General features: G+C 39.0%; 1 protein-coding gene across 1 annotated transcript in view; it reads right to left on the minus strand.

Moving 5' to 3' along the window:
• Positions 1-12,880, minus strand: part of Mms19 (MMS19 nucleotide excision repair protein) — a 187,216-nt gene that overhangs the window by 49,503 nt on the left and 124,833 nt on the right. The window contains exon 14 of the mRNA XM_067135913.2: positions 6,028-6,196. Coding sequence (XP_066992014.2) covers positions 6,028-6,196 — 169 coding nt within the window. The remainder of the gene's footprint in view (positions 1-6,027; positions 6,197-12,880) is intronic.

The raw sequence follows: 12,880 nt of genomic DNA on the forward strand, positions 1-12,880 counted from the left end.
CCTCATCACATGCCCGTACCACCATAGTCTGGATGTGCCGATTCTATCTAATAGGGATGTCTTTATTCTGAATTCTTTCCTCACCTCCTCATTTCTTAACTTGTCCATCTTGGTCTTCTGGATGGTGGATCTAAGAAATTTCATCTCTGATGATTGCAGTGTTGATGAATCTCTTTTCATGAGAGTGCATGCTTCAATACTAGGTCAATATTGGTATGAAATAGCTGTTAAACATCATCAGTTTGGCCAGTTTTGAAATCTTGTCATCCCATAAAAGTGTTCTTACTTGTTGGTAGAATTCTGATACCTTTTGCACTCTGTAATTTCCTTTCTGACCAAATTATCACTGGAGATCACACTTCCAAGGTAAGGAAAACTATCCACACACTCTAGCTGGTGGTCTCCTAGTTTTACACTTGCTGGACGCCCTTCTCTGTTGACTGCCATCACCACTGTCTTGGTCTTGCTGATGTTAAGGTTATATTCCTGGAACTGGGATTTCCATACATTGAGTCTGGTCTGTACTTCCTCTTCTGTTTCACCCCAAATCGTGATATCATCAGCAAAGGCCACTGCTTCCTTGCTGAATTCCACTCTTGGACTCAAACCATGATGATTGACCTTCCCCAATTTGTACACAGCTAATACAGTCTTTGTACAACATCTGAATTTTCCTTACCAGTCCTTCAGGCACATTTCTTTTCCTCAGGCACTCCCAGATCTTATCTCTTTATAACACTATCATAAGCCTTTTCTATATCTAGAAATACAATGACCAGGTTCTTGCCTTTCTCCCAATCCTTTTCCATCAGCATGTGGGTGCTAAAAATTAGATCCACTGTTAATCTCTTACTTCTGATTCCATATTGCTCCTCCTCTAACTGTGGTTCAATGATGGTTCTCAATCTCCTTTCTATGATCTTCTCTAGAATTTTTAGCCCATGAGACAGCAGTGTTAATCCTCTATAGTCAGTGGGTTTCTGCCTGCTGCCTTTCTTAAACAGGGGAATTATAATGCCCTTGCTCCAATCTGCAGGTATTTTGCTGTCTGTCCATATGGCATTTAGTACTCTGTGCAGCCGAACAATTAAGAATATAGGTATTAATCACGGCATAATACTTTCACAGTTTAATGAAGGAAGAGAAATATGAGCATTATTCCACTTGTAGGTCACAGAAAGTACAACAGAAATTTGAGATTATTTCATTATGAATTCGTAAATTATGTTGATATTCAGATATAAATATTTGTAATTTCTATGATTTATAGTAGATTTTTAAGACTTTTCATTGGGGAGTAGGTATGGTATTAACTCGTTTTCATGTTACATCGTTTAAATTTAAGGAGACTGACAGTCCTCTCGTTCTCTGGATAAACTATTAGTAAAGGTTTACGTCACACCGACACAGATACGTCTTATAGATGGGATAGGAAAGTGCTAGGAGTGGGAAGGAAGTGACCGTGGCCTCAATTAAGGTTCAACCCCAGCATTTCCCTAGTGTGAAAATGAAAAACCATGGAAAACCATCTTCAGGGCTGCCGACAGTGGGGTTCAAATCCACTATCTCCCAAATGCAAGCTGATGCTTACGTGACCCAAGCCGCATAGCCACTTGCTCGGTGAATAAAGTTATATCCCTACTGTGGACCAAACTATTATGTTCATTCGAGTTTGGAGGTTATTTATGAAATACCTAATAGGCCTATAGAATATCCATTATTTCACGTTTGTCATGTACGTTCAGAGTTTAAAATGTATACTTTAATAAATGTTATGATAGGTGGAATGCACAAAGTGCCCATTTTTAAACATGTTTCAACCATATGTCAAGTTTAAGAAAGTACAGTATTTCTCAAAAACATGTTATCTGATCAAATCTAAATTTTAACACAATATACAATAGAATGTTTTATATATTGTTTATAAATTTCAGAATTTTATGTTCCCAAAGAAAAAAAGCTGTTATCAATTTTGTAAGGCAACTTTCTCTCAGCTCAGGGTGGTTGGAAAATTGCATTCTTGGTCTCGCGTTGTAATCTTTATAATTATACCCAATGGTTATGCTGTATGACTAAGAAATATGTAAATGAATTCAATTCCTTTATATCAGTTTGTATTTTTATTGGATAGAATGATATGCACCACTGGCTGGCCGGTACAAGGAACGACGTGAGATGTTGCCACGGTTTATGCACTACCTCATTTGTATACAAATCGGTAGAAGTACGTTATTTTGCAAACATTTTATACAAAGGTTGTCTGCGTGCAACGGTTTCGGCGACAACCATTGTCTAAAAGCAACTGTTATGCCCAGTACTAATCTGAAGCAGAAGAAATTGAAGAAAGGAAGGAATGAAAGGAGATGGGAGCTAGACAAGTTGAAAGAAAAGAGTGTGAGGGATTGTTTCAACGAGCATGTAATACAAGGAGTAAATGAAAAGGCTGAAAGGAAATACAGTAAAGGAAGAATTGAGAGAGTCATGAAGAATGAGAATGGTAAGGCTGCTGAAGACAAGTTAGGAAGAAAGGAAAGATCAACTAAGAAACAATGGATAACTCAAGAGATACTAGACCTGATTGAAGAATGATGAAAGTACAAGAATGCAAAAAATGAGGAGGGCAGAAAAGAATACAGGCAAATAAAGAATGAAGAAGATAGAAAGTGCAGGACAGCTAAGGAAGAATGGCTGAAAGAAAAGTGCAAGGATGTTGAAGGTTATATGGTCCTAGGAAAGTTAATGCTGCATACAGGAAAATCAAGGAAACATTTAGAGAAAGGAAAACTAGGTGTATGAATACTATAAGGCCAGATGGAAAACCACTTCTAGGGAAAGAAGACAAGTCAGAAAGATGACAGATGAAAGATGATACAGTTGTATCAAGGCACAGAAGTAGACGATTGGGTTCTGGAAAAAGAAGAGGCTGTTGATGCTTATGACATGGGAGAATTTTGAGGTCAGAATTTGACAGACCTTTGAGAGACCTAAGTAGGAACAAGGCACCTGGAGTTGATGACATACCCTCACAATTAAAGACTGCCTTAGGAGAAACCAGCATGGAGAGGTTATTCCATTTAGTGTGTAAGGTGTATGGTAACTGAGAAGGGCCATCCAATTTTCGGCAGAAAGTTGTTATACCTATTCCCAAGAAAGCCGGTGATGACAAGTATGAAAACTACTGCACCATTTGTTTAGTATCTCATGTCTGCAAAATTTTAACACGTATTATTTACAGAAAAATGGAAAGACAAGTTGAAACTGAGTTGGGAGAAGATCAATTTGGCTTCAGAAGAAATGTGGGAACACATGAAGCAATCCTGACTTTACGTCAGTTCTTAGAGGACCGAATTAAGAAAGACAAGCCCACATACATGGCGCTCGTAGATCTAGAAAAGGCATTACATAATGCTGATTGGACCAAGCTGTTTGAGATTCTGAAGGTGATCAGGATCAGATACCGAGAAAGGATCTATACAAAAATCAGTTTGCAGTGATAAAAATCGAGGGCTTTGAAAAAGGGGCAGCAATCCAGAAAGGAGTGATGCAAGGCTCCAGTTTGTCTCCTCTAGTTTTCAATGTTTACACAGAACAGGCATACAGGGAATTAATCTTGGGCACAGGACAAAACTTGGAAATTAAATGTCTGGCTTTTGCTGATGATCTTGCTCTCTTAGCTCAAAACAAAGAGGATGCCCAAAGGATGCAGGAGCTTCTTCATGACACTGCGAAGAAAACAGGTCTCAAAGTCTCCTACGAAAAGACGAAGTACATGGAGTACCGACATCAGGGAGAGAAAAGCATGGAAGTGAAGTGTGGAAAGGTTAGAAGAGTAGAAAAGTTTAAGTATTTGGGAGAACTGCTCCAACCTAATGGACTAGACAAGAAGGCAAACAAGGAAAGAGCTAGAAAATTAGACTGGCCTACAGACTGACACAGAACAGGTACGATAAAAGGGTAATATCCTAAAAGCCAAAATTAAACACTACAACGTTGTTGTAAAACCGGAGGGCTGTACGGTTCAGAATGCCTTACCTTAAATAAAAAAGGGGAACTGAAAGAAATTGAGAAGAAGGAAAGGAAAATTCTGAGGAAAATTCGTGGACCTCAGAAAACGACGGATGGTACATGGAGGAAAAGGAGAAATGAGGATCTCTACAAGTCTTCCGAAAAGATCACAGACACAATGCGAAAACGAAGACTGAAATTTTACGGACATCTCATCAGAATGAATGACAACCGTCTTACTAAAAGGATATTTAAATATATAATTGGATTGAGGAGGACAACAAAATGGGTGGAGGAGGTTAAGAAGGACGCAGAAGAAATTAAAATAACACCAGAATTGATAATCCACAGAAAGAAGTTCAGAACTCAAGTAGATGACCACAAATTCCATGAAGAGCAGTGGAAGAACAGGCCCAAATTTCTAATATCTGAGGAGCAGAGAAAAATAAGGAGTGAACGAATGAAGAAGTTCTGGAAAGAGAAAAGAAGAAGACTGGCCAGAAAGCATTAAGTTTCATGCGGTCCACAGTTGGACAAATTCGGAAGCAAGAAGAAAGGAAATCGAAGAGGAATTTGGAAAGGGAATCAAAGTCCAAGGAAGGGAAATCAAAACCCTGAGATGTGCCGATGATATTTTTATTGTATCTGACTCTGCAAAATATCTGGAGAAATTGCTGAATGGTATGGACAGAGTCTTGGGGAAGGATAAGATGAAAATAAATAAGTCCACAACAAAAGTAATGGAGTGCAGTCAAACAAAGTCAGATGATGCAGGAAATATAAGATTAGGAAATTAAGTCTTAAAAGAAGTAGATGAGCATTATTACTTGGGTAGTAAAATAATCAATAATGGTAGAAGTAAGGAGGACATAAAATGCATACTAGCACAAGCAAGGAAGGCCTTTCTTAAGAAAAGAAATTTGTTCACCTCAAACATCGATATAGGAATGAGAACAATGTCTTTTGTCTGACTTTTGTCTGGAGTGTGGCATTGTATGGAAGTGAAACATGGATGATAACTAGCTCAGAAAGAAAGAGAATAGAAGCTTTTGAAATGTGGTGTTATATAGAAATGAAAATGTTAGCACAGGATAGGGTGGCATGGAGAGATGTATCAAACCAGTCTATGGACTGATGACTCAAGCAACAACATACGCAAATAATCCCTGCATATTTTTCACCAAATCTGGGGTGCAGGTATTACTGTATTAGCGTCAAGATCAGTACAGGCATTTTCCCACCCACTCTCTTGCTAAATCTATTCCCACCATAAGTGAGGAGCGTGCCACGTATGTATTACGTAATTTTCATGATGTGCGTTTAAGCAGTATTACATATTTAGAATAGTCAGCATGAATTCTTGTTATAGGTCATTCACAGCTGCACATTACTGAACAGGCAGAGCAAATTGGTAATCGCACTGCAGGAAGAAAGTAAGATGTGGACAAGAGTTCCAACGTGACTTGAGGAAAAATAAAGTCTGCTCAAACAAACAGTAACGGCCAAAACTTTCACAGACAAAAAAAGTGAAGTCTTCAGAAACTGAAAACCTGATATGCAAATATGCGACTGGAAAGAAACAGTTTGGATATGCGACGATGAGAGAAATGCGACAGTTGAAAGCTACAAATATAGCAAGATTCAAAATTCAAAATTACGCTAGACGTGGATCACTTGTGCACGTTTCTGAACTAAATAACTACCATTTTCATAGGAAAACTAGTATTACTTGACAACTTCCAGTCGATTATGAAGATAATATTAAGAATTTCCCACATATGCTATCAGTCTGCACCAGAGAAATTTCTTTTTATTCTTGCAAATTGGTGATGCAGATTAGACATATTTACTGTACTGCAGTATTTACGGTTTTTAATATTAACACTTAACAAAGCTTTACATTTACAATTCTTTTTCTTCCAACATTTCAATTTCTAAAATCAAGGTGCGGAAATTATTTGCACATCAACAGTAATTATAATAGCAAAATAAAACATAATTTAATAATACAAACAAACTTACCACATTCAGCTTTGTTGATAAGGTTGGAAACTAGACGTCCAGCACTCTTTTTGGTTATGTCATGAGATGTGAGCATAGTAACCTGTGCCAGCATAACAACAAGCTGGCGGAATGAAAGGATCTTCACTTCTCTTCTAACTGACCCCAGAAGTGCTTCCAGCAGCACAACCTGGAAACAGAACATGAACTGCTATAAAGAATGTTCTTGCTCCTCTCACACTGTCCTCTTGTACAAAGATAAAATCCCATGTTCTGCTACTGAAATATCCTGTTCTAAAGCAGTCTTGTACATACATATGTATACATACACTGATCAGCCAGAACATTATGATCACCTAAATAATAGCCGGTATGTCCACCTTTGGCACGGATAACAGCAGCGACGCCTCTTGGCATGGAAGCAATGACGCCTTGGTAGGTCGCTGGAGGGAGTTGGCATCACATCTTCATACACAAGTCACCTAATTTCGGTAAATTCTGGGGAGGGGGGTGATGAGTTCTGATGCCACGTTCAATCACATCAGAGATGTGTTCGATCGGATTACGATGTGGCGAGTCGGGGGGGCTAGCACATCAACTGCAACTCACCACAACGTGCCTTGAACCATATCATACTCATGGCCTTGTGACATGGCGCCTTATCTTGAAAAATGCCACTGCCATTGGGAAACATGATCGTCATGAAGGGGTGTACGTAGTCTGCAACCAATGTACAATACTTTTCGGCCGTAATGGTGCCTTGCATGAGCTCCACTGGACCCATAGATGCCCACGTGAATGTTCCCCAGAGCATAACTGAGCCACCGCCAGCTTTACCTTTGTCCTGCAGTATAGGTATCAAGGAGCTGTTCCCCTGGAAGACGACGCATTTGCACCCTCCCATTGGCATGATGAAGGTATCAGGATTCATCAGACCATGCAACGCTCTGCCACAACACAAACGTCTAGTGACGATGGTCACGCACACATTTTAGTCATAGTTGCCAATGTCATGGTGTTAACATAGGCACATGCATGGGTCGTCAGCTGCAAAGGTTCATCCTTAGGAGGTTCTTTTTTTTTTTTTTGCTTCACGTCGCACCGACACAGATATGTCTTATGGCAATGATGGGATAGGAAAGGCCTAGGAATGGGAAGGAATCTACGTCGCACCGACACAGATATGTCTTATGGCGACGATGGGATAGGAAAGGCCTAGGAATGGGAAGGAATCGGCCGTGGCCTTAATTAAGGTACAGCTCCAGCATCTGCCTGGTGTGAAAATGGGAAACCACAGAAAACCATCTTTAGGGCTGCCGACAGTGGGGTTCGAACCCACTATCTCCCAATTACTGGATACTGGCCGCACTTAAGCGACTGCAGCTATTGAGCTCAGTCTTAGGAGGTTCAATGTACTGTGTGTTCAGACACACTTGTACTCTGCCCAGCATTAAAGTCTGAACCGCCATAGGTTTTTTTTTTTTTGCAAGTTATTTACGTCACACCGACACAGACAGGTCTTATGGCGACGATGGGACAGGAAGGGGCTAGAAGTGGGAAGGAAGCGGCCATGGCCTTATTTAAGGTACAGCCCCAGCATTTGCCTGGTGTGAAAACGGGAAACCACAGTAAACCATCTTCAGGGCTGTCGACAGTGGGGCTCAAACCCACTATCTTCCGAATACTGGATACTGGCCGCACTTAAGCGACTACAGCTATCGAGCTCGGTCTGCCACAGTTTGCCGCCTGTCCTGTTGTACCAGTCTGCCCAGCCTACGACGTCTGACATCTGTAATGAGGGGTGGCCGCCCAACCCCTCGACGTTTGGACGTGGTTTCAGCTTGGTTTGGTCACTTGTTGAGGACACTCACCACAGCACTCCTCGAACACCTGACAAGTTGTGCAGTTACTGAAATGCTCGTGCCGAGCCTCCGCGCCATCACAATCTGCCCTCGGTCAAACTCAGATAGATGGCACGCCTTCCCCATTCTGCACACGGACAGCACATTCACTGATATTACATGAACCGTTTGTGTGTCTGACTAGCAGTCATTCCCCATCAGGTGACGCTGCTATCGCCTGGACGGGTTTATTTCAATAGAAGGTAGGTGGTCATAATGTTCTGGCTGATCAGTGTAAATATACATGCAGTAAAACATCATTAAGACGTTTTTTCAGGGGACAAGCAAAAGGAATGTGTTAAGTGTGAAACCGTACTACTGAATTAATCACGAAGGAACAAGAGTACATTGAGAAAACCGAACAATTTTTTTGAAATCACATCCAAAAAACAAAAAAAATAAGAAGATCCAACCAATAATATCCCCCCAAAAAACTTAAAACAAGTTCTGAAGAATACATCCGTCATCCTAAATGACCAAGAAACCTGTAAACTTATAAACATGAATCCCAGTATCCCTCTAGCAAGATATTTGCTTAAATTTCATAAGAAAGGCATTTCCATTAGAAATATTTACTATTAATTTTAAAAATAGTCCTCCAACATACAAAACTTCAATATACCTGTATACTCTAATATACCTGTTAAGAAAACTATAAACTTAAATCAAAATAATCTTCTTAAAACAGAGAATATTAGGCAGAAATGAAATTTATGAGTTTATAAATATTCTGAAGTTCGTTTTATCCAATAATTATTTTTCTTTCAACAACACGTTTTACCAGCAAGAAAGTCTACCTACGGTAGCTCCCACTTTGGGAATACTGGCCGAAATGTACATGGACCACTTAGAAAAGACCAAAAATCTCAATAACATTACAGGAATATTTTTCTGGGCCAGATTTTTTGACAATGTTTTCACTATAGTGAATGAAAGGGAAACAAATAGTGAATGAGACACACCCATGCGTTAGGCTTAGCAGGTCAGCAGATGAGTAAATTTGTACTTGCTTTCAACTATAATACAAGCCTCAGATGGAAGTTTAAAAATGGAAATTGAATTGACAAGTCTCTGGCTACAGTTGCACAGTATAATGGTAATGCTGAAGTTCGTGCAAGTGATAGATCAGAGAACAAAACCAGATTTGGAACAATAAATATTTTAACAATGACTGGGAAGGAAAATTAATTGATTGACCTAATGGAGAGACAAAAACTCGACATCCTGGGATTAAGTTAAGTAAAATGGAAAGGGAAAGGAATAAAGAAACTAAGAAAGGGGTACACCTTGTACTGGATAGGTAACAGTAAAGTGAAAATAAATGGAGTGGGATTTATAGTGGATCAGAATGTTGAACCAATAGCTGAAGTTGAGTATGTAAATGAAAGAATTATAATAATGCACATACATGTAAACAAGGAACTACTGAAGAAAGTACAGGTGTATGCTCCACAGACAGGATGTAGCATGGATGAAAATGATTTCCTCAATGAACTGGAAACACATATTGTTGGAGATGGGATCATGATAATGGGAGATCTGAATGCCCATGTGGGAACTGATAGAATGGAAAATGAGAATGTTCTGGGCCCACACGGGTGTGGCGATAGAAATGAAGATGGAGAGAAACTGTTGGACTTTTGTATCAGAAATAACCTGATAATAAAGAACACATGGTTTATGAAGAGGAATAGCCATAAGATCAGCTGATATAGTTGGGATGGACAGTATGGAACACTCATCGATTTTATAATACCAGACTAAGAATGGGGAAGATACGTCATGAATACAAAGACAATCCCCAGTGAAAGTATGGAAGGCGATCATAGATTATTAATTGTGGAATTGAAACAAGTAATAAACCCTAAAATTGTACTGAAGAAGAAACCAAAGATCAGGATTTGGGAATTGGAGGAGGAGGATAAAAGAATGGCATTCCAAGAATGTACAAAAAGGAAGTTGTCTAACATAGAAATACGAAGTGGTGAAGAAGAGTGGGACAATTTAAAACAGACATTTGTGGAAGCAGCAACTGAGGTATGCGGAAAAACAAAAGCAAAAGTTAAGGGAAAGGAGACACGGTGGTGGACAGACAAAATAAAAAAAGAAATAAATGAAAGGAACAAGATGAAGAAAGAAATAGATAAAGAAAAGCGAAAAACATATCAGAGGGATGAGAATATCATAGAAAGATTACATTTGCAATACAAAAGATTGAAACTACAAGTAAATACGAGTATCAAGGAAGAAACGGAGAAATGTTGAGGAGTGTTTACCAACAAAATTGAGCAAGATAGTCGAGGAAATCAGAAACTATTATAGAGAGTAATAAAGAAAAAATCAAGGCATTAGAGAGAGAAGATGGATCCATAGTACATGACGGAAAGGGCCTTCCGAAGGTGATCACAAAATACAAAATACTTTGAAGAACTTTATAATGAGGATGACTGCTCAGAGGAAGAAGAAGATAAGAAACAGGAAATACTAGATGGAGAAAAAGAAGAGAACCCAATAACATGGTTGGAACTTGAAAGGGCAGTGAAAGCAATGACCGAAGGTAAAGCGAGTGGAAAAGACAAATTCAATGCAGATATAATTAAGGCAGGAGGAAGCAGTGGACTACAGTGGCTATACCTAGCCCTCAATGCCATATGAAGATTAGCAACAAGGAAACATTGTACCACTGTTCAAAAAAGGAAATAGGAAGAAATGTGAAAATTATAGAGGTATAACTCTATTATCACACGGGCTAAAAATAATGGAGAAAGTCATAGACAAAAGACTGAAGGATATAATAGAAACACAGTTAGAAGAAGAACAATATGGCTTTAGACCAAACTGATCATGACTTTAACCACACCCGGGTGACTGGAGTGGGTCATTGATGATGATGATGATGATGATGACCGAATTGATCAACAACAGACTTGATATTTACAGTAAGAACGATAATGAAAAGACACCTGGAAAGAAACAAGGAAATCATCTTCAAATTTTAGGATTTGGAAAAAGCTTATGATACAGTTAAGAGAAAACATGTATGGGAATGCCTACGGAAAATAAATGTACCAAAATCATTAATTAACAAGATAAAAATGTTGTATCATGAGAGTAAAAGCAGTGTACAAGTGGGGAGTGGTGACTCTGAAACATTTTATACAATGAAAGGTTTCAAGCAAGGAAGTGCACTGTCGCCATTATTGTTTATTATATTGATGGATGAAATCATGAAACGTGTAAAACAGAGTCTCAGTAGTGAGGAAGTGAATGCTTTGGTATTTACAGATGACATGGTGATTTGGGGAAAGGAAGAAGAGAAAAGGAAATACAAAGCAGACTGGACATTTGGAATGAAAATCTGAAGGAGTTTGGAATGGTAATTAGTAAAAAGAAAACTGTAGTCATGCACTGTGGAAAAGAAAGAGAAGCCAAGTGAACATAGATGGAGAACAGTTAGAGAATGTAGAACAGTTTACATATTTGGGTAGCATTATTAGTGGAAGTAATGAAATCAACCCTGAAATTAATAACAGACTAAGAAAAGGTACAACATTTTATCATCACGTCAGAAAGCTTTTATGGGATGACAAAGTACCCAAGAGAACTAAATTAACATTATATAAACAGTATTTCATTCCAATTGTAACACACAGACTAGAAACACTGCTAACTAATAAGAAATAAGGTAGTAAGATCCAAGCAGTAGAAATTAAATTTTTAAAAACACGGTTAAAAAGACAAGAAGAGATAGAATCCAAAATAATAAAATCAGAGAAGAGCTAAATATAGAACCGTTAGTACAGAACATACAGAAAGCAAGACTGAGATGGTTCGGACATGTAAAAAGCATGGGAAAGGAACGGGTATCAAGAAGAGAATTAGAAAGAGAAGTTAAGAGAAAGAGACCAGTTGGAAAACCGAGAAGAAGGTGGATGGATCAGATTTGAAGGACATTAGAGAAGCTAGATTGGATGTGGCAGAAGTAATGGAGCAGGAAAAGTGGAAGGACAGAAAGGAGTGGAGGAGGGTTGTCAACCACACCCGGGCGACTGGAGTGGGACATTGATGATGATGATGATGATGAAGATGATGAGAGACAAATAAGTTAAATTCACATTGGAATCAGAAATCAACAACTCAATCAATTTTTTGGATGTAAGCAGATGGAACAACACATTTTCTTTCAAAATATTGAGGAAACACACACAAACTATCAACACTATTAACACTAGAATATCAGAAGGGGTCCAAATGACACCCACCTTCAATTTTTCTTTAATAACGTGGGCACTCTTGTATCATTTCTCTTCAAATATCTTGACTTTTCATCGTTTTTCGCCCCAAAATTTACATTTTCATTGATTTCTGATATGGCAAACCCTGGACAGCAGGAGGGGTCATTTTGACACTTGTATAATATTCCTTATTACAGCAGTTTGCACTGTCAGACAACAGTGTATATCCGGCCATTATTATTAGTATTGTTGAGCTCTTACTGTCAGATAAGCCGGGCTGAGTGGCTCAGACGGTCGAGGCGCTGGCCTTCTAACCCCAACTTGTCAGGTTCGATACTGGCCCCGTCCAGTGGTATTTGAAGGTGCTCACATACGTCAGACTCGTGTCTGTAGATTTACTGGCACGTAAAATTCCGGCACCTTAGCGTCTCCGAAAACTGTGAAAGAGTAGTTACTGGGACGTAAAGCAAATAACATTATTACTGTCAGATGAGTGTTCCAGTTAGCGGGATTATTGTATTCATCTCATCATTTAGAAAGTGTTCTTCTTACAGGCATGTCGTGCTACAATTGTCTTTCTGCTGACGAGATGTCTCGTATGCTAGAAAATTCAAACGTTCAGTCTGAAGGTGAACTATCCGGTTCAGATGGTGATTTTTTGCTTGAGACAAGAGAGACAAGTGAGGACGAAGATAACAACAAGACAGAGGATGAATTATCCACAGGAGAAGTTGAAAA

This window comes from Anabrus simplex, chromosome 1 (genome assembly GCF_040414725.1).
Source record: "Anabrus simplex isolate iqAnaSimp1 chromosome 1, ASM4041472v1, whole genome shotgun sequence".
Lineage (NCBI taxonomy): Eukaryota > Metazoa > Arthropoda > Insecta > Orthoptera > Tettigoniidae > Anabrus > Anabrus simplex.